We start from the raw sequence: 22840 nt of genomic DNA on the forward strand, positions 1-22840 counted from the left end.
TTTTAGAAATAATAGAAAAATAAGAACACTCACTGATTTTACATTAATGACCAAAGTAATGCCGTGTTCCAGCAACATATCCTGTGCAATTCGAGATACCGTTTTCTCAACCAGAACCAGTGTGGGTCGAACATCAACTATTCGCTGAACATAATTCTTTAGGAATTCCCTTTCCTAAGTAAGATAAATAAAAAACATTATATGTGGTACAAATCAAGATGAAGATATGTAAAAATACTAGGGCAGTGTGACTAGTCACATCAAATTCAGTCTAAGTTTTCTTCATCCACAAACCACTAATAGAGGTTTCCTACTAAGTAAGCTATGGTTTTTCCCGTGGTCATGTATGGATGTGAGAGTTGGACTGTGAAGAAAGCTGATCACCAAAGAATTGATGCTTTTGAACTGTGGTGCTGGAGAAGACTCTTGAAAGTTCCTTGTAATGCAAGGAGATCCAACCAGTCCATCCTAAAGGAGATCAATCCTGGGTGTTCATTGGAAGGACTGATGCTAAAGCTGAAACTGCAATACTTTGGCCACCTCATGCGACGAGTTGACTCACTGGAAAAGACTCTGATGCTGGGAAAGGTTGGGGGCGGGAGGAGAAGGGGACGACAGAGAATGAGATGGCTGGATGGCATCATCGACTCTGTGGACATGAGTTTGAGTGAACTCCGGGAGTTGGTGATGGACAGGGAGGCCTGGCGTGCTGTGATTCATGGGGTCGCAGAGAGTCGGACACGACTGAGCGACTGAACTGAACTGAACTAAGTAAACATTGTACTGATGTGTTAACTCATTTTTCAGGTCCTCAATCCCAGGTAAAATATGCTAAATATCACTTAACACTGTGTAAGCAAATTAATTCAAACACAACCAAGAATACTATTTATCATTCTAAACTGCTGAGTATGCTGGAAAGAGTTTCAGGAGAAACTTTATTCTCCAACTCACTAATTTTTCTTTGAAGGACTTTGAGTTCTTAATAACCTGTAATAAAAACCAAGAATCCAATCAGCTAGCTCTCGAAGCTTAAAAAATCAAAAAATTCTTACAGCTTCCCAAATGAAAGCAACAAAGTATTTTTAATATAATTATGGATTTCCCCTTTTACATTCTGAAACTAACCAGAATATCTCTTCTTTCAGGTATTTGAATAAGTAACTAACAGACGCTATTTCAGCTACTTCCTAATTTCTATCTTCCAACAGATAATATTCTACTTAGAACAGTGATAGTTATAAATTAAAACAATGTTTAATACAATTTCATGACAAAGGCTTACACTCAAAGCAAATTAATATTGCAAATAACAACTAGAGTTTAAAAAATATAATTGCTTTATAAAATCTCTGGACTCAGGAGACAATGGAAGGTGGGGACACACCTGTCACTTTTGCTCCAAATGCGCAGTTCTCTGAGTCAATTTTGTATTCCTGGTCAGAGCCACCAGCAATGGATGAGCCTATTCCCTGCAATAAACTTGCCCTGTTATATTTCTTTTCACCTTTCCCTATCTTACTGATAGAAACTGGATATTCTCAAATTCTCCCATTATTAACAAAAAGAAATTTTTTTTACATTTTAAAATTTTTTTCTTAATTTTTATTTATTTATTTTTGGTTGCTGCACAAGGGCTTTCTGTGGTTGTGGGGGCTACTCTCTAGTTGCAGTGCATGGGGCTTCTCACTGCGGTGGTTTGTCTTGTTGCACAGCAACAGGCTCTTCGGTGTACGGGCTTCAGCAGTCGCGGCACATGGGCTCTAGAGCGCAGGCTCAGCAGTTGTGGCCAACGAGCTGAGCTGCTCTGTAGCATGTGTAATCTTCCAGACCTGCACTGGCAGGCAGATTCTCAACCACTGGACCACCAGGGAAGTCCCAACAAAATGAAATATTCTTTTCCCTGAAATGTGTTAATTTCCTACTCTGCTTTTTATTGCAATTTAATGACATTCTAGATTATTTTATTTGTGCAGCTTCAATAAAGAAGAACTAAAATTAATTCATGTTTTTAAGTTTCTGGCCTCCAGTACAAGGATAGCAAATACATTTCCTCACAGTTCCAGCTCCAGTCAACTATTATGATTGTACATGAAAAACCTTGCTAAAAGCAGGGCTTGGACCAGGCTCAGCAAGGAACGAGTATCAGGAGGCAGGCCAGGAAGACAGAATGGAGCAGGGGTAGACCAACAGACCTCTGGGGCAGTATGAAGACAGTCATGCCGACAGTACATGACTACTGGAAAAACCACAGCTTCGAGTATATGGACCTTTGTCAGAACAGTGATGTCTCTGCTTTTTAATATGCTGTCTAGGTTTGTCATAGCTTGTGAAGACAGTGTGATGCCCAGCCTAATTTTATCCTTGTCCTTTTTTTCTCATTGTCCTTTTTTAACTAGCTACCTTTCAGCTTCCTCTTTGACTGGTCATGCCACGATGAGTTCCCCCACTCCAACCAAAGGAGGGGGTGGGGGTGGGAGTCAAATCAACTGACATTTTCTGTCAATTCAAACTAAAAACCTGAACCGGCCAGGACTTAAAGATGTAATAAACTATGTTCTGAAGCACTGATGAACAGGATGCTTTGTTGCTGTTGTTCAGTTGCTCAATCGTGTCCGGCTTTTGAGACCCCATGAACTGCAGCACACCAGGCCTCCCTGTTCTTCACTATCTCCCAGAGCTTGCTCAAACTCACATCCACTGAGTCGGCAATGCCATCCAACCATCTCATCCTCTGTCGTCCCCTTCTCCTCCCGCCTTCAATCTTTCCCAGCATCAGGGTCTTTTTCTTCACATCAGGTGGCCAGAGTATTGGAGTTTCAGCTTCAGCATCAGTCCTTCCAATGAATATTCAGGGCTGATTTCCTTGAGGGTTGACTGGTTTGATTTCCTTGCTGTCCAAGCGACTCTCAAGAGTCTTCTCCAACACCACAGTTGAAAAGCATCAGCTGTCAGCGCTCAGCCTTCTTTATGGTCCAACTTTCACATCGGTACATGACAACTGGAAAAACCACAGCTTCGAGTATATGGACCTTTGTCAGCACAGTGATGTCTCTGCTTTTTAATATGCTGTCTAGGTTTGTCATAGCTTCACTTTCAAGGAGCAAGCATCTTAATTTCATGGCTGTAGTCACCATCTGCAGTGATTTTAGACCGAAAATAAAGTCACTGTTTCTTACTGTTTCCCAATCTATTTGCCATAAAGTGATGGGACTGGATGCTATGATCTTAGCTTTCTGAATGTTGAGTTTTAAGCCAGCTTTTTCACTCTCTTCTTTCACTTTCATCAAGAGGCTCTTTAGTTCCTCTTTGCTTTCTGCCCTAAGAGTGGTGCCATCTCCATATCTGAAATTATTGATATTTCTCCCCACAATCTTGATTCTAGCTTGTGCTTCATCCAGCCTGGCATTAAACATCTTCTCCTATCTTAAAGCTTCCTTACAGATTACGGATTTACTCAGACATCCAATTGTGTGGTAGTTTGAACATTCTTTGGCTTTGCCCTTCTTGGGGACTGGAATGAAAACTGACCTTCTCCAGTCCTGTGGCCACTGCTGAGTTATCCAAATCTGTCACGCTATTGAGTGCAGCATTTTAACAGCATCATCTTAATATAATTATACAAGTAACAATTAACAAGTTAAATTAATCAAATCATGTTTATTAATATACATTTGCCCAGAGCATATGTGTCCAACATGAAGACTTCAGTCTGTTAACCTGGTCATAAAAGGGGAGTTACAGTGGACAAATATAAGGACAACTTTTTGGTAACTAAATACAATTTTACACATTTTAACATCTCTGCAATCAGGATGCATGTTGCAAACCATGTGGTTGTGATCTAAGTCTGTAAGTCTTCCACTGACACCAGTAAGATCACGAAAACTCCCAGCATCAAAGTAGCTCAGCTTTCCACAAACCATAACTGTGTTTCTTCTGATTTCTTATTTCAGTTCTCACTGAAAAGTCACAGTAAATCAGAGCTAGAAGGAATGGCATAAATCTGGTAGAAACCTCTCATTTTTGAATCCTAGCTGAATTCCAAAATGGAAACAGTCCCAGTTAACAGAGTTCATTAAGCAACACAGCATGGTGCCTTTCACCACAATTAAGTTTTGTCTGTGTCTATGGCAGAAAGTGAAGAGGAACTCAAAAGCCTCTTGATGAAAGTGAAAGAGGAGAGTGAAAAGGTTGGCTTGAAGCTCAACATTCAGAAAACAAAGATCATGGCATCTGGTCCCACCACTTCATGGGAAATAGATGGGGAAACAGTGGAAGCAGTGTCAGACTTTGTTTTTTTGGGCTCCAAAATCACTGCAGATGCTGATTGCAGCCATGAAATTAAAAGATGCTTACTCCTTGGAAGGAAAGTTATGACCAACCTAGAGCGCATATTAAAAAGCAGAGACATTAAAAAGCCAACCAAGGTCCGTCTAGTCAAGGCTATGGTTTTTCCCTTGGTCATGTATGGATGTGAGAGTTGGACTGTGAAGAAAGCTGATCGCCGAAGAATTGATGCTTTTGAACTGTGGTGTTGGAGAAGACTCTTGAGAGTCCCTTGGACTGCAAGGACATCCAACCAGTCCATTCTAAAGGAGATCAATCCAGGGTGTTTATTGGAAGGACTGATGCTAAAGCTGAAACTCCAATACTTTGGCCACCTCATGCGTCGAGCTGACTCACTGGAAAAGACTCTGATGCTAGGAAGAATTGGAGGTGGGAGGAGACGGGGACGACAGAGAATGAGATGGCTGGATGGCATCACCAACTCAATGGACCTGAGTTTGAGTGAACTCCAAGAGTTGGTGATGGACAGGGAGGCCTGGCATGCTGTGATTCATGGGGTCGCAAAGAGTCGGACACGACTGAGCGACTGAACTGAACTGATGAACTGAGAACAAAAGTTTCCCTGGTGGCTCAGTGATAAAGAATCTCCCACCAATGCAAGAGACAAGAGTTCAATCCCAGGTCTGGGAAGATCCCACATGCCTTGGAGCAACTAAGCCTGTGCGCCACAACTACTGAGGCTCTGCTACAGAGCCCAAGAGCTGCAATTACTAAAGCTACGCAATAGAGTCCGTGCTCCACAACAAGAGAAGCTGCCACAATGAGAAGCCTGTGTACCATACCTAGAGAGTCGCCCCCACTCACCACAACTACAGAAAAGTAAATGCAGCAACCAAGACCCAGCACAGCCAAATAAATAAAATTTTTTTTAAAAGTGACTACTCCTATCACTTGCAAAAATGTGCTCATGAATTTCCAAGTAATGCTTTTCCTAAATGTTTCTGGAACCAAATATTAAGTGTTTCTGCTATAATAGGAAAAACACATTTCTGAAAACCTCCCATTTTGAACAACTGCAAATTAATTAATACCATTTATGGGAGAAAAGAAGTTAGGGCAGACAACCTACACAACTTCATATCAAGAGCACTAATAAGAATAATAAGTGGTACCTTGACAGATAACTTGGACAGCCCAGCCAAGCAGCTCAGCCTAGCTGGAGGTGGCCTAAAGCGAAATTTTAAATGTATAAAATCAACTGCAACAGTACAACTGGAAATGGAGCTCCAAGCAATGAGTGCCCAAAAGCCACCCAGGACCAGGGGCTGGGTCTCCCTGGGGAGACAGCTCTTCCAGCAGGAGCTCACTTCTAATCTCTTAAAATGGAGCTAAAGGGCTGTGTAGGAACTGAGCCGAGGCTGTTCTTCCTTCCAGCTGAGGGCTATAATCCTACTAAAGCTATTCTGGGCCTCCTCACTTAAGAAAAACCACACAGAAATGGACACAACTTCCATCTGACATCACTCCCTTTTACTAACTGTATGTAAGACACTTGGTGTTCCAGAAACATGTTTTAGTAGAACGGTCTATATTGAAAAACAGGTGTTACCGCTAGGAACCTGATTAAGTTAGACAAAGTAAGTTCATGACCCCAGTGGGAAGAAAAAACAGGATTTGGATTTTCACCTTTTCTTATCCCCAAAAGTCACATGTTGCCATTAACACTTTGCAACTAAAAATAGTGACAAAGGTTTTGGTAAGCTTCTAAAGTATGATACATAAGAATGTCTTCTATAATACATTTTTTAATGAAACAAGAGCAATGAAGTTTGCCTATCAGATATAACCAGCTGGAAGAAAGTATAAAAGTTGGCAAGTATCTTAGTATACAAACATTCCTCCAGATTACAGTTACAGTAAGAAGTTCTTACCTGAAGCACAATAGGATCAATGCAAGTAAATTTGGTTTCTTCTCTGTAGAGATATTCAATGGAACACTTCAACAGAAGAATTTTGGGGTTTTTAATAGAAGAATTCATCTAAAATATAAATGAACAGTTTGCTAAAACTTTGAAAGTTTGCAATTTATAGACCTCCTTTAATCACAAGTCTAAGTTCTTACTGGTCATAATTCCTCTTAAATAGATTCTCTCATTACATTCAGATGTACATACATTCTCATTTATTTTGTGCTATTCTTATTTTTTTTCAAAGCAAATAATTAAAGCCATGCAAAGTTCTTTAAAAACTGGCTTCTTATTCACTAATGCTATTTAACCCAATTTTCTATACTCTTAATTATCTTTTTTTAAATCTCTAATGTTTTTAAGAAAAGATATCACACCCTCGGTAGGAGGGAGTGGGACTTAAAAGACAGGCTACTTGATAAACTCCCAGAGATCAGCAATTCTGAAATCAGAATTTAACTTTTCTAAGATTGAAGAAAAGTAGAGGCGGGAGAAAGGAATTAAAACACCTGCTGAACATATTTTTGATGGAATAAACTTCCAACAGTCGTAAATTCGCAAGCCAAACTAAACAAGAAGTTACAACAGAAAATCTTAAAGCACATCCAGAAGTAGAGACTCAAACAATATACCCTCACCATACAACTAAAGCCACTGGCAGAGGAGCCTGCATCCTGCAACAGAAGTTTCCATCTGACCAAATTTATTAGGTTCAAACTAGTAAATGCACCTGAAAGCAGTGATTCATCAGCTGGGAAACTACATTCAGGGCTTTTTTAGTAACTACAAATTAAAGACTATCTCTAAACATGGTTATTGGGGCCAGACAGTCATTCACGCATATGTGACCACCACACCCACATAACAGATTTTAATTCTGGAGACAAGCACAACATACCTACCTCTGAATTCAACAAACATCATTTAATCTGATTTAAAGTACTACTTTGATGGGTAAAGTGCTGTTTTAATAAGACTCTATGTAGAAATATGGACTTCGGATCATTGCTATGAAATAATATCAAATTCAAACATAATTTTATTCATCTATGGTCACTAACGGAGTAGGCAATGGCAAGCCACTCCAGTACTCTTGCCTAGAAAATCCCATGGATGGAGGAGCCTGGTAGGCTGCAGTCCGTGGGGTCGCTAAGGGTCAGACACGACTGAGTGACTTCACTTTCACTTTTCACTTTCACACATTGGAGAAGGAAATGGCAACCCACTCCAGTGTTCTTGCCTGGAGAATCCCAGGGATGGGGGAGCCTGGTGGGCTTCCGTCTATGGGGTCACACAGAGTCGGACACGACTGAAGTGACTTAGCAGCAGTAGCATGGTCACTAATACTTTTCAGGAACTTTAATACCTTATAAAATATATTATTATTCTCAGCTTAGAAGAGAGTGAAAACAGACTAGTTTATCCATTAAGTTGCTCAAGCCTGAAATTTGCCTGAGCTCTCACTGTAACCAAACCTGAGATGTACCAGAGATGAGGCCAGGGTGTCTCTATTTTTAACACATTCTCTTAGTGATTCTGAAGCACAGCAAGGTTTGAGAACACTGTTACAGATCATCGGTTTCTCTAAAAGTGAGAATAAACAACACTGGAAACACCCAAAGTAACTGCACTAAAATGTAGTCCCACCCAAAGGCAAATTGGTGCAGCCACTATGGAAAGCAGTACGGAGTTTCCTTAAAAAAGTAAAAACAGAGCTACCATACCATCCTGCAATTGCACTCCTGGGCAGACATCCAGAGAGAAACCCCAATCTGAAAAAAATACATGCACCCCAATACTCACAGAAGCACTATTTACAATAGCCAAGACACAGAAGCCAACTAAACACACACACACACACACACACATTCAGAGAGAAACCCCAATTTGAAAAAATACACGCACCCCAATGCTCACAGAAGCACTATTTACAACAGCCAAGACACAAAAGCCAACTAAACACACACACACACACACAGAGGAATACTGCTTGGCCATAAAAAAGAATGAAATCATAACATTTTCAGCAATAAGGATGCACCTAGAGATTATCATACTAAGTAAGTCAAAGACAAGTATCATATGATATCACTTATATGTGGGATCTAAAATATGATAACAATGAACTTATTTAAAACAGAAACAGATTCACAGCCACAGAAAACAAACTTACAGTTACCAAAGGGGAAAGTGTAGTGTGGGGGGCAGGGATAAGTTAGGAGTTTGGAAATGGCAGCCACTGTGTATAAAACAGATAAACAACAAGATTCTACAGCATTGCACAGGGAACTATATTCAATATCTTGTAATAAACTTAATGGAAAATATGAAAAAGAATATATATATATGCATATACCTATAACTGAATCACTTTGCTGTATACCAGAAACACATACTAGTAATTAACTATACTTCATTAAAATAGAATTTCTTTTAATTAAAAAGTAGTCCCACCCTTCCTCCACCCACCCCCATTCTCACTCCCCTAAAACTACTACATGAGAATTCCTAAGGTTTGGGCTTAGGAATCTACATTTTTAATAAGGTCCTGATACACATTATACTTTGCTGACCAGTAGCCTTCAGAATAAAGTGAGAGACAAAGCCCTCATCTGCTTCCTCCAGCCTCATTTCCTGCCAGCTCCTATCCGGCACCTTAGGATCTCAGGCTTTCCTTAGTGCAAGGGGTTATTTACCCTTCTGTCTGTGCTGGTGCTAGAAAGAGGCCTCGCGGCTGAAGGTACAGAGAAAGATACAGAATTCCAGACATAATTCTGTGTTCAGCCCTATAAGGAAGAACAGAGTTTTAAAATGGTAGGCCCCTGGAAGAATTCTGGTCTGGCAGAAAATCTTATCCCTGAGATGTGGCAGGGTCAAGGGAGAAATGACACCAGCATCCTCTCAGCCTGTTGACTGGGAAGCCTCCTTCTGTCTGACGGGTTCTCACCGTCCAAGTCCCTGTCATCAACAGCTCTGGGAGACTCTCCCTTAACTCCCAAATTTCACTGCGAGTCACTCCTCCCTGTTCAATCTCCTTTCCCTCCATGGCGAGGGCACCCTCAGCTTGTTGCCTTGGCACACAGTCATAGTTTGCTGAACTTCAATATTGAACTGAATCACATTACCTTTTTATGTGCAATATTCTTGGTGCAAACAAATCCATTGACAACCACAGAATCAAACTTCTTTCCACCTGGGATCTAATGAAACAATTAAGAAAATACAATTCAATATACATCTTTAGGATGCAAATGAATTCTATAAGTATTTATTTCTACTTTTCATTTTCATTATTATGTAACCAAATAAGAACAAAAAGATCTAGGATGCATTTCTTCCTTTCAACCAATAATTAATGGTACCTTCCTACAATCATCAACTCTCTAACATACTCTCTGGTACTCTAAAATACCCATTTGACCAAACAAATTAATGCCAGATGTCAATTAAAACCACTATTAAGTTAAACACCACAGGCAAAAAATATAGGCAAAAATCCACTACTCTCTAAATAAAAACAATTACCCACTGTTTTTCCTCAGAACAGTAACAGCCATGTGTGAAAAGAGGCCTTCTTATAGATGATACATCAAGAAGAGGAAGTAGGAAAGTTTGGGTTCCCAACTCACTGCAAGCCCAACTTACCCCCACCCCCACTCACTTCTCATTTCCTAAGAGTGGCTTTTATGACCTTTAAGTGCACTGCTACCAAATAGGACAGAAGAACTTCCCTCTCCTCACCAAGCATCCTTCCTGGTAACGACCCTTTCAGATTACCATTAAGAGACAAATTACTATTGGGTCCATCTCATGAATGCCGAACTTGAGGAAAACACTGGCAGAGCTCACTTTTTTGATGTGGACAAACTGGCGGATATCCATGTCATCATCCCGGTTCTTGACATCAGGTCGAACTGTCTGAACAACCTGGCAGACCAGGGATACGATGATGTCCCTCCAAGACGTTGACAATGACTCACCATGGAGCAACTGCTGGAGCAGCGCCATCATGTGGTTATGATTAGCTGAACTACAAAAATGTTACAGGAAAGACGTTTACACAGTTAATACTGCCAGAGACAACAACTCTGAAGATACAGTCTACAAAGAAATCGGCACATGACTTAAGGGCTTACAGGTAAGATCTTCTTGGTCATTTTATTCTTTCAGCATATCTGCACCTTAATGCTTTTGCATATAAAGAAACTCTGTGAATATCTTCAATTAAGATAACCCATTTAAGGGAGGTTCAAGAGGGAAGAGATATATGCATGCTGCTGCTGCTGCTAAGTCACTTCAGTCGTGTCCGACTCTGTGCGACCCCATAGACGGCAGCCCACCAGGCTCCCCCGTCCCTGGGATTCTCCAGGCAAGAACACTGGAGTGGGTTGCCATTTCCTTCTCCAATGTGTAAAAGTGAAAAGTGAAAGTGAAGTCGCTCAGTCATGTCTGACTCGTAGTTACCCCATGGACTGCAGCCTACCAGGATCCTCCGTCCATGGGATCTTCTAGGCAAGAGTACTGGAGTGGCTTGCCATTGCCTTCTCCGAGATATATGCATACTTGTAGCTGATTCATGTTGTACAGCAGAAACTAACACAGCACTGTAAAGTAATTATCCTCCAATTAAAAAGTTGAAAAATAAAACAAACAAAAAGTCTATAGGTTTGATTTTTTAAAAAATGCCCCATTTAATTCAATTAAATTTTAACACATAAATCACAATGGGGATAGACAAGCACAACTAGGACTCCCTGCTTAATTAGACGTTTCACCAGAACAGGCTTTATTTTCTAAGTAATGTTAGCATTTTTGATTTTATAAGAACCATACAAATGCCTATCAAGTCACTTAAGATTAGAAAAATGGAGAATTAAAATGAATAAGCTCACTGCCTTACAGCAACCTCTCCATAGCTTGTTTCTCTCCATTCTCCTCCCTCAGCAGCTCCAGGTTGTTATGATGCCAGCCCAAAGGTGTGAAAGGCAGTTCTTTGGATTTTTCCTCAACTCGACGGTTAAATAAGGACTCTAAGTGTAAAATAAGAAATTATATTCATTGTCAAGTTTAATACCATCTACTAGAGATTTAGAAATCACCAACTCATCTTTTTAAAAATTTTAAGTTAGCCAATTCAAATTATTCATGTAAAAAAAGCAAGGACATGTTTAAATTCATGGATAAAAAAAATTAAGCCTGAGTTAGATCGTCAACATTTTCAAGAGCCAAAATCAGAGACAGAAGTGTAAAGAGTAAACTTACACAAGCAACCAGGGCTCTCAAGAAAGTAACTATTTATATGGCTTTTGAAAAGCAAATGAAATGAGATTTGTTTACAGTCTTTTTAATTATTTGGGGATATTAAAAAAGAGAGGTGGTTAATTTTCCCTATAAAATCATAAACTGAACACTGCATTCAACAGAAATCAGAATGCAAGGAGAACTTGTGATAGAGTGGGTGCTGAGAAAAGCTTAGCTTTGATTCATCTGAACCAGGATATGACAGTCTAGAAAGTCTACTCATACAATCGTTTCAGTGTTTTTTTCAATACTAGAACAAAAAGGGCTTTCTTCTTAATTGGCAAAACTTTACAAGTCAGACCAAAAAATTAACTGTGAAGAAACAAAAACATGGTAAATAGTAATTTATGTAAAATTTTGTAAATGATCAAAACAACAACAAAATTAGGTAATACTAAATGCTTTGCAAAAAAGGTGCTCACAACTTTTGAAACTGTGATTGAATAAATGGAAAGAAAGAGGTAAAAATTCTCTAGTCTTTCCCCTCTTAAAGCAAACTGAACAAACGACAAAAAACCTTCAACTAAACTTCTCCAGCAGCCGCCAGAGTAAAGCCAGTGTCCATGATAAGTGAGGTACAAGAATAGCACATTTCAATTATGTAAACCCTTGGTCTATAAACATCTGGTTGAACCAGATGCTTGAAGGTGAGTTTAGAAACACTAAGTTGTGACACTATCTGTCAGCAGCTGCCCTTGTACCAGCTCGCCCGACCTTCTGTCTTTTATGTGAAACCCTCCCATTATCTCAGGCCTAAGCTGTAGCGTGTTATGGACCAAATAAGTGTGTCTTCATGCTACAGCAAGCTAAGCAGGGATGGGGTTAGGAAAGGTTTGTATTCTTCTATACTTCCTTTCATCCCCAAGGAAATGATAAGCAGAATTAGTTCTTTATTTCCTTCAGTCCATTTGTTGTCCAAATCCAGAGAGCAAGCAGCATCCTCAATTAGATGAGATCTGCCCGTGGCTTTTTGATAAGCTTGACAGTCACTTGATGATATATCTATCAATACTTAATACTATATTCATGATACAGAAAAGCATATTCATGATATAGAAAAGCCTTTAAATGAATAAAATTCAAAATCTAGGTAAAGACTTTTAAACAATTATTTTTCAGATCAGAGACCTCTCAAACTAAGTCCAAGTTTTTATTTTTGGTTCTCAATAGTCTCAAGGCTACTACACATATTGAAAAACTGTGTTCCTATGATACTAAAATAATACAATGCATTGTCAGTACTCACTCAGTGCCAACCAGTATCCTGGGCCCACAGTATATCTCCATGAACAAGAGACATCATCCCATGTATAGCTTTTGATAAAATTACCTTTGATGAAGGCGTCACTTATTGATAGCTGTTGTCCTCCGTTGTCAGAAATCAAATACTCTGCATGCCAGGGAGAGAACAGAGAGAGGAGGAAGGAAAGGAGAGGCCTATGACTATAACAGGCTAGCATAATTATACAGAAAACACACCCACACACAAAGTATTACTCACACTAAACCCATCACAGCCAAGTCACGGAAACTTTAGGCTAAAATATCGGTTTATAACTTGTTCTGCATACTTCATACTAAACTTGACAGACTTAATAACTCAACAGAGCCATGAGACAGCAATGACAGATAACCTTTTTAACAGATCATTTTTCCCTTATCAAATCTGAACTGCTTTAAGAAAACTGAGGTCTGCCACGGATTTGCATGACAAGCCTAAAAAGTTATACTATTTTTCTCATCCATAGCCATATTATGTAACAAATAATGAGTTCAGATAGAGAACACACTGCAAAAAAAAAAACATAAGATGGGGTTTTTTGAATTTCAAAATATAAGCTATAAAACAAATTAATACAAAAATGATAATGGAAGGGAGTTAAGATATAACTCATCAGGATTATATTAGTTTTTAATTTGAGTTTTAATGTTTCAAAAATTCTAACCAAACACTTCCAAATAGTTGCCAAAAGATAACTTCTCAACACACTCTGAATGTGTTCTCTCAAAACTTTTAGAATATTAAATATTACAAATGAAACTTATTCTTTACTTTCGCATGACCTTTCTTCTAGGTCTGTGACAAAGCACAGCTCAAATGAGGTTCTTTCTACCGTGCAAATTCAACCACAATGTATTTTAAGTCCTTTAAGGTAAAGGTGAAAATTCTTTTCAAGTAGATCTCATTTATAAACAAAAGGGCTTCAAAAATCAATGTGTTTATAAGCCAAGGACGTCAAAAAAAAAAACAAAACTCATCCTTCAAAACAAAAAAGCAGAGAAAAAAAAATTTAGCAAGTTCAAGTGTGCCATGCCAAATACAATATAATCAAGTATGTGGACCAGTGAAAACAGATATTATACTTTATTTCTACACCTCCCTCACAGAAATTAATAATGCCAATGCCTGTTTATCCAACTAATATACAGAGGCGTTAGAAGCTTTACTCTTCAGTCTAAAGGATATATATGTACATATATATATATACATAAAAAATTTCAGAAGCAATGGATTTTCCCCATTTTATTATGAAAAAAACTTTAAACATACAGAAAACCCTATATATCCTCCACCGAGACTGAACAATTGTTAACGACTTGCCATATCTGATTTCTCTCTCAGACCATTTGAAGTTACGCGTATCATAACATTTTACCACTAATACTTCGGCATGCATCTCTTAAAAAATAAGAGCATTCTTCTCTACAGTCATAATATTTACACACTTAAGAAAACTGACAATTTCTTAATATCATCATATTAGTCCATATTCAAGTTTATCTGTTTTCAAAATGTAATAATTTTTTTTTCCCCTCAAACCTGGATCCATTAAGGTTCATACGTTACATTCTCTACATTTTCTCTTAATCTAAAGTAGACCTTCTACCTTTTTCTTTCTCCTGATATTGAATTTTGAAAGAACTCAGGCCAAATGTCACATTCTGGATTTGATGGATTGTTTCCTCACAGTGCTGTTCAACTTGTTCTTATATGTTTCCCTATAAATGTGGAGTTAGGTCTAGGGTTTTGAGGAAGTCATGCTTTTCATTTTCTTTTCTAGCTACTACTTGCTAACTTTCCAAGAATGGTTCAAAATCCTGCTTCCAACACATAATAAAATATATTTTAAGTGCATAACTCTCCATAACAAATAGTGAGAAATTAATCAAACCATAAGATCACACTGACTCAGTTTTACAAGTTTCTGAAAATGAGTTAGCTTATGTAATACAAAAAACATGAGCATCTTTTTAAGCATAGATACTTCAACAAATTTTTAAAATTCATATTTCCTCAGTGTTAAAAGCTAAAGAATGATCCCTAAGAAAATATTTAACAATTTTAGTAACCATTAATTTTAATGGAAAGATAAGAATCACCCATTCTCATTTGTATTTAAGAGAAATGAAAACCAGATGCAGGGGAAATCTATTATTGTTTCATTTTCTGAACTAGATCATTCTGATGACTTTATTTTCTGGTAACCAGTGTTCCTCTTAATTACAATGCAGAAAAAAATAATTTATTATGTTTCAACTTCACAAAATAGAAAAAAAAATAATTCTTGTTATTATGCTAAAAGCTAACGAGAGACAAGTGTGAAAGCCAGAAACATTTACTAAGGGGTAAAAGTCCTCAAATTACAGGCTCTCTGAAGTCAATCTACTAAGAAAGAAGGCAATTATTCTGGTATGTGTGTGTGTACACACATATATGGGCTTCCCTGGTGGCTCAGACAGTAAAGAATCCACCTGCAATGCAGGAAACCTGAGTTCAATCTGGAATATTACTCAGCCATGAAAAAGGACTGAAATCTTGCTATTTGTGAAAACACAGGTTGACCTACAGAGTATTATGCTAGGTGTAATAAGTCAGAGAAATGGAAATACTGTGTGATTTCCCTTATATATGGAGTCTAAAAACAAAGCAAATGAATAAACAGAACAGACAAAGAGTTATAGATACAAAGACCAAACAAAGAGGAGGAGAGTGGAAGAAGGAAAGGAATAGGTGAGGGAGATGAAAGGGTACAAACTTTCAGTTGCAAAATAACTAAGTCATGGGTATGAAATGTATCATGTGGGGAATATATTCAATAACTGCACAATATCTTTATATGGTGACATACTGAACTGGCAATCATTTCAAAAGGTATAGAAAGATGGAATCACTGTTGATCAATTATACTTCAAAAACAAACTCAGAAAAAGAGATAAGATTGGTGGTTACTAGAGGAACGGCGTGGGGGAAGGGGAACTGGATAAAGGCAGTGAAGAGGTACAAACTTTCAATACCAAGGACGTAATGTGTAATACAATACCTATAATCAACACAGCGACGTAATGTGTAATACAATACCTATAATCAACACAGCTGTATATCATATGTGAAAAACTTTAAGAGTAAATTCTAAGAGTTCTCATCATAAAGAAAACAAATTCTTCTATTTCTTTAATCTTGTATCTGTGTGAGATGATAGATGTTCACTAAACTTATACTGTGAAGAAGTGAAGTCACTCAGTTGTGTCCAACTCTTTGCAACCCCATGGACTGTAGCCTTCCAGGCTCCTCTGTCCATGGAATTTTCCTGGCAAGAGTACTGGAGTGTGTTGCCATTTCCTTCTCCAGGGGATCTTCCAAGCCAGGGATTGAACTGAACCCGGGTTGCCTGCACTGCAGGTAGATGCTTTACTGTTTGACCCATACTGTACACCTTAAAATTATATACTGCTTTTTGTCAATTATATCTCAATAAAACTAGAAGGGGAGAAAAAATAACAACAACCAGGCACTCTATCTCCTCATTATCTTGGATTTCACTTCTTCTTAGCAAGAGTATTCTTTCTTATCTTGACAGAAGTTAGAAAAAAAAAAGCTTCAGTTAATATTATATCAACTTCCCCGAATAACTGACCTAACTTTTCTTTCTTTACATCATAATTTTAAAAATCTTTTCCAAGATATCCCTGACATTTCCTGCAGTCTTCAGTACAATCTGGACTTCTGCTAACCTGCCACTTTTTTGAAAGCACCGACCCCTCTTTCAGACTGATCCTCATATGAAGGCTAACTCTCACAATTTTTGTAGAAAAAAAAATTTGTTTAAAGGTTGAGGTCAGAAAATTGCCAGAGGAGTTGTGACGGTTTTTCCAACTGTCAGTGCTTCCCCTTTCATTTTCCTTAGAAATGCAATTTGAGGGTTCACTGTCAAAACGTCAACGGGACCTTCTATTCCATTCTTCTCCTAACATTATGAAGTTGGGTTTCCTAAAGCAAATGCTCGACTGGGCTCAGCAGCTCACTTTTTGCTATTATGAATTTCATGATGTCAGGTCACTTTCTTCATGATTTCAAAAGCTCCTTAACTTTCCAAGAGATGAAATCATCAAGTCAAAAATGTATTTCATAACTCTACTTTCAGCACAGTGAAACTGCCACCAACTACGCCCAAGGAACAGATACCTCTATCGTGACAGATCATGCCACCTCTGAATCACATCTGTCATTCATATGACAAAAATCCATATGACCTTCACACGACCACCGTCTACAGTTAATTCTCACCCAAGGGCCCAGTCTGCTACACTGTCCGTTTATACTCACCCAGTGTTCACCACCATTTCTCCAATTTCTGCTTTGAGGATTCTGATAAAGATGTGCGTCATACTCATGCTCCGTGCTAGTCAGGTCTCTCCTTTTCTTAAACCTAAACTGGCTTTTAATTATATCCAACAAAGTAAGCCTCATCACCCTTTTTTTTTTAAAAAAAGCATTTCTTTTCCGCATACTGCTATGTTCAATTTTAGTAATGGCTTAACCTTATTTTTCCTTTTATACCAAATGTCCTTTGAATTATGATTCTTGAGTCAGTAGACTAACAATTCAGAACAGCTAAAAGAATGATTTTTTTTTTGTATTAGAGAAGAAAACCTTTTTTTACAAATACAGCACGTACACAACAAGCATTTTAAGTAATAAAGATGTTTCGGAATGTGTGAATGTTTTTCGCCAGTCTAGTTCAAGCACCTGGAAAGGTTTAGTGAAACACTATGCTACTGGGTAACAGCATAAGCAAAGAGGCTTTAAAATATTAAATGAAAAAAGAGAAATGAGTAGAGCAGAACATCCATGTTATAATGCAAAGAAATGCCACCTTGGAAGTTGCACATTATGCTAAGGGAAAAGCAGTCAGATGCTGTTCCCTTTAATGACTAAAAGCTTTAAGCTGGGTGTGGTGGTACTAAGGGAGGAAACAAGAAATGAAAGGAACTGGAACCAACCAAAAAGAAAAAAAAAACATGTGGAGAAGAGGTGTGGGAAAAATGAGAAAGGGTGGACCAAAACCCACAGCAAATCCCCTCAGCCACGGGGACAGAGGAAGCAAGAAGGACAGGCCGGATGAGATCCACGGCCCAACTCTCCAGCCTGTGTTCAGATTCCAGGTGGTGACTCCCTCCTACCTTTTTGGTCAGCAGGGTGAGGGGGCACATGTGGGTACTTGGAGGGCTTCTTGATATGGAAGTTCACGTTGTCCAGCTCCACGTTCAGGCTGATGGAAGCGGCTGAGTCACTGTCCACCGTGGACTGGAAACTGCTGACTGATGTGCGCTTGCTAGGACTGGCAGAATCTTTTAGTGTTGGGGAAGGGAAAGAAATATAGGGAGAGGAGGGGAGTAAAAACGGGTTTCATCAGGGTATTGGAGGAAAGGAGAAAAATGTTTTTTTTTTTAATATACAAGCCCAATGTGCAATACCAAAATGGATACAGTATTTTCATTTATTGATACTTCTGTGTAGACTTAATAAAATTTGAACCAGTAAAGAAATATATTGGAGGTTCTGCAGAGAGAAGGCCTGATACCATAGCAAAGAGGTGAGAAAGTTGTCTACTGCGATATTATTAGCTCGGAGTTATTTTTAAGCTGCTGCAAACTAAAGACTACAGCGAAATCTTAAAACGCCAGTGATTTAACAAATTGGTTTCTTAAGAAAATACTGTATCTAGGACAATGATTGCTATCAGATGTTCTTTACATTTAGTTAAAGCCATGAAACTTAATAGTGGGATTGTTCCAACTAAATAAACAAAACACTCTATCATACATACACGTTAATGATTCATAAGAACTAAAACATCAGAAAGTGAAACTCACTAGTTAAATTATCGTCACCTTCTTCAGCTATCTGCTCAGTGTCACTGTCATCAAACTTGATATCTTTAAACCAGGACGGCTCAGAGTGTCCTTCCACGGAGTTCACCGAGTCACTGTCTGGAGAAGGGGTCTCAGAAAATTCTGTACTCTGAAAGTCAAGACAGAATCCAAGCAATTGATCCACAATGGCAACAATGTTGAGGCTGTCACACTACAAATAAATTCTAGCCTAATATTTGTATAAGGCTAACCACTGAATACATTAAATAAGCAAATCAGTAGAAACTTAAAGTTGTAAGCCAGCATCATAACTAGTAATTCCACTCTTACAACTACAATATTCACGAATCAGCAGGCTAAAAGGCAGCATATTATGACCAAACAGATCAGATTTTATAATGTTTCATTTCTTTTACTCCTGAGAGTGAAGATGGCTTAGAATTTATCACAACCCTGTGCCAATGTTAAGACATAACTTGGAAAACTCTTAGATTTTCAGACATAACACCACCAGTCTTTGGGATCATCCATTTTTTCCTACCCAATGATTTTCCAACTTTAGTTCACAAAGGTGTTTAGTTCACAAAAAGTTTATGTTAAAGTTTTTTAAAATTTCTAAGTACTTGATTTCCATGTTCCTAATCAAACTAAAAAAACAGACAAGAAAAAGAATATTCACCACTTTATCAGTTATACAATTTAATACTGCTATGGAGTCAAAATCTATTCCAACAGTAACATTAAATTTCTTAATGATTTTATTACGTATACTTCCTCTTAATCCTAAAAAACACAGCCATAATAAAATTAAAAACCACTGAGGGTAAATGACACTATAAAGTCAAGCTTAAGAAAAGCTGCACAAACTGAAAAGTTTGGGATTTCAAAGGGTTTTTCATCACAACTACCAACCAAGTAAAAATGTTACAGCTTTCCTCAAATGGCAGGGAAAACATACTAGAAAAATGTATCATTGGATAACTCAACTACTTTTTATTCCCAGTGACGAGGAAGACTCGGTAACGAAGCTCTCTGTATTCTCATTAGCCGTACCACTGAACACTACCTGCAGCGGCCTGTACAGAGCATACTCATCCCTGAAGAGCTGGTCATGGTGACTGACACAATCCAGCCAACGTCCATCCACCATTGCCTGTCCAATTGCTATAGCCTGTGCCCTGAATCAAGACCAGAGAAAATGAAAACTTTTAAGAAAATAATTTTACAAGATGAGATACAAACTGAATTTATTTTCTATTCTAATCAGAGTGGGAACTTCAAACAGTCCTTGGATAGGGGAGGGATAAAACAAGAGAGATTTGAAGCTTAATTAAAAGATTTTCTCAAGTACCATAGTAAAGAAGAACCTACAGAGAAGGCAGTCCCAACAAGACCTACTTTCAATTACACAAACATCAACAAGTACTCGAGGCAAGCATCATTAGTTCAGTTCAGTCACTCAGTCGTGCCCGACTCTTTGCGACCCTATGGACTGCAGCACACTAGGCTTCCCTGTCCATCACCAACTCCCAGAGATTACTCAATCGAGAGAGACTCTCGATTAGAGTCGGTGATGCCATCCAACCATCTCATCCTCTATTGTCCCCTTCTCCTCCCGCCCGCAATCTTTCCCAGCATCAAGGTCTTTTTCAATGAGTCAGTTCTTCACATCAGGTCGCCAAAGTATTGGAGTTTCAGCTTCAGCATCAGTCCTTCCAATGAAAATTCAGGACTGATTTCCTTTAGGATGGACTGGTTGGATCTCCTTGCTGTCCAAGGGACTCTCAAGAGTCTTCTCCAACACCACAGTTCAAAACCATCAATTCTTTGGCGTTCAGCTTTCTTTATAATTCAACTCTCACATCCATTGATCTTAGCTTTTTCAATGTTGATTTTTAAGTCAGCTTTTTCCACTCTCCTCTTACACCTTCTTCAAAAGGCTCTTTAGCGCCTCTCTGCTTTCTGCCACAAGGGTGGTGCCATCTGCATATCTGAGGTTACTGATACTTCTCCCAGCAATCTTGGTTCTAGCTTGTGCTTCATCCAGCCCAGCATTTCTCACAATGTACTCTGCATATAAGTTAAATACAGTGACAATATACAGCCTTGACATACTCCTCTCCTGATTTGAAACCAGTCTGTTGTTTCATGTCCAGTTCTAACTGTGGCTTCTTGACCTGCATACAGATTTCTCAGGAGGCAGGTCAGGTGGTCTGGTATTCCCATCTCTAAGAATTTTCCAGAGTCTGTTGTGACGAAGACTCTTGAGAGTCCCTTGGACTGCAAGGAGATCCTCCACCAGTCCATTCTAAAGCAGATCAGTCCTGGGTGTTCATTGGAAGGACTGATGCTAAAGCTGAAACTCTAATACTTTGGCCACCTCATGCGAAGAGTTGACTCACTGGAAAAGACTCTGACGCTGGGAGCGATTGGGGGCAGGAGGAGAAAGGGACGACAGAGAATGAGATGGCTGGATGATATCACCGACTCGATGGACATGAGTTTGAGTGAACTCCGTGAACTGGCGATGAACAGGGAGGCCTGGCGTGCTGTGATTCATGGGGTCGCCAAGAGTCGGACACAACTGAGCGACTGAACTGAACAAAACTGAACACAGTCAAAAGCTTTGGCGTAGTAATGGCAACCCACTCCAGTGTTCTTGCCTGGAGAATCCCAGGGACGGGGCAGCCTGGTGGGCTGCCATCTATGGGGTCACACAGAGTCGGACACGACTGAAGTGACTTAGCAGCAGCAGCAGCAGATGTTTTTCTAGAACTCTCTTGCTTTTTTGATGATCCAACGGATGTTGGCAATTTGATCTCTGGTTGCTCTGCCTTTTCTAAATCCAGCTTGAACATCTGAAAGTTCACAGTTCATGTACTGTTGAAGCCTGGCTTGGAGAATTTTGAGCATTACTTTGCTAGCATGTGAGGTGAGTGCAATTGTGCAAGCATACCCCTGTACTTAGTAGAGGAGGATAAAAAAAGACTGTTGAGAACAGTATAGCTCCTGTCCTCAAGGAGCTTACAGTCTTTGAGAAGACAATACCAAATATTACAGATATAGGTATAAAATACATATATATATATATACACACACACACACATATATACATGAAATAGACACTAACACTGGCTCTATATGGCATTTCACAATTTATCAGTCCATATATTTCACTTCAATTTCACAGCTTCTTCACAAGATCATATTTTCATATTTTTCTCATTGGAGCTGAGAGGTCAAGTCTCAAAGAGACTGAATAACTTCATAGAGGACATAAAGTTAAAAAAAGATACAATCCAAACTGGAAGCCAGAGTTTCACTGTTTAGAGCTGTTTCTTCTCTTCCATATACTTGTTTCTTCCTATGGGAGGAGGAGTAGCTACTCTAAACAAGCAAAAAAGTCAAGCGACACACCACCCTGAAAGGCAACAGGACCTGTCTGGCACTTTCACACAAATGATTTGTGAGGCTGGCTAGCACACTCTAGGTGTGGCTAATGGACCCAGTTCTGAAGACAGGTTGAAAGTCCACATTAGGGAGCAAAAAACAGGAGAATCCACTGTGGCCTTAGGTTCTAGCTATACTCCCCAGTCCTGCTTAACTGCAGAGCTCTGAGTTTTGGTAACTACTGCACATTTCTGCTTTTAATAAATAAGGTAAACTGTGACCCCCCATTTGGCTCCTTGCATCTACTGATTACAACACAGAAGGGAGGAGGATTGAGTAACTAACACCCCAAACAGAAATGCAGAAATCAAACAGCATCCTACTCACAAAGAAAGCTGTTCCCTTTATGATGACATGGCATTAAAAATAAATTCATAAATTTTTCTTAGGACCCATTACCTTGTAGCAATGTGTCCATTTCGGATTAACCAGTTAACTAACTCCTTTCCTACAATGCAATTGGGGTGTGTTCTCAGCCAGTAGCGGTGATCCTGAAACTCCATCCCGCTACTGTGATGGCAGATTTTCTTCCATAGGTCTTTTAACTGAACACTGTCCTGAAATCACATTACAAGCAAGCAATTACTCCTGAGAAAGATACTATACACTTTTCAGACTTCTTCCTGTGATTTTTAGACTCATGAAAGGAAACTCAATTCAGATTTGTCAGAGCTAAC

General features: G+C 38.9%; 1 protein-coding gene across 14 annotated transcripts in view; it reads right to left on the reverse strand.

Annotated features, from left to right (window-relative positions):
* The window catches only part of PIKFYVE (phosphoinositide kinase, FYVE-type zinc finger containing), an 85397-nt gene that overhangs the window by 39342 nt on the left and 23215 nt on the right, over nucleotides 1–22840 (reverse strand). For 13 of the 14 annotated variants that reach the window (XR_016035304.1, XM_088827915.1, XM_088827952.1 and 10 more), the window contains 10 exons: nucleotides 22563–22720; nucleotides 19780–19891; nucleotides 18714–18861; nucleotides 18021–18188; nucleotides 12889–12948; nucleotides 11158–11287; nucleotides 10107–10287; nucleotides 9383–9457; nucleotides 6222–6329; nucleotides 34–174 (listed from right to left, as the gene is read on the reverse strand). Coding sequence is in view for 13 of the 14 variants with exons in the window: in XM_088827915.1 (XP_088684041.1) it covers nucleotides 34–174; nucleotides 6222–6329; nucleotides 9383–9457; nucleotides 10107–10287; nucleotides 11158–11287; nucleotides 12889–12948; nucleotides 18021–18188; nucleotides 18714–18861; nucleotides 19780–19891; nucleotides 22563–22720 (1281 nt within the window). In the remaining variant the exon portion in view is untranslated. The remainder of the gene's footprint in view (nucleotides 1–33; nucleotides 175–6221; nucleotides 6330–9382; nucleotides 9458–10106; nucleotides 10288–11157; nucleotides 11288–12888; nucleotides 12949–18020; nucleotides 18189–18713; nucleotides 18862–19779; nucleotides 19892–22562; nucleotides 22721–22840) is intronic. The other variant, XM_088827969.1, reaches the window with a different exon arrangement.

Source organism: Moschus berezovskii, chromosome 2 (assembly GCF_049115385.1).
Source record: "Moschus berezovskii isolate FMDL1 chromosome 2, NW_MosBer_1.0, whole genome shotgun sequence".
NCBI lineage: Eukaryota > Metazoa > Chordata > Mammalia > Artiodactyla > Moschidae > Moschus > Moschus berezovskii.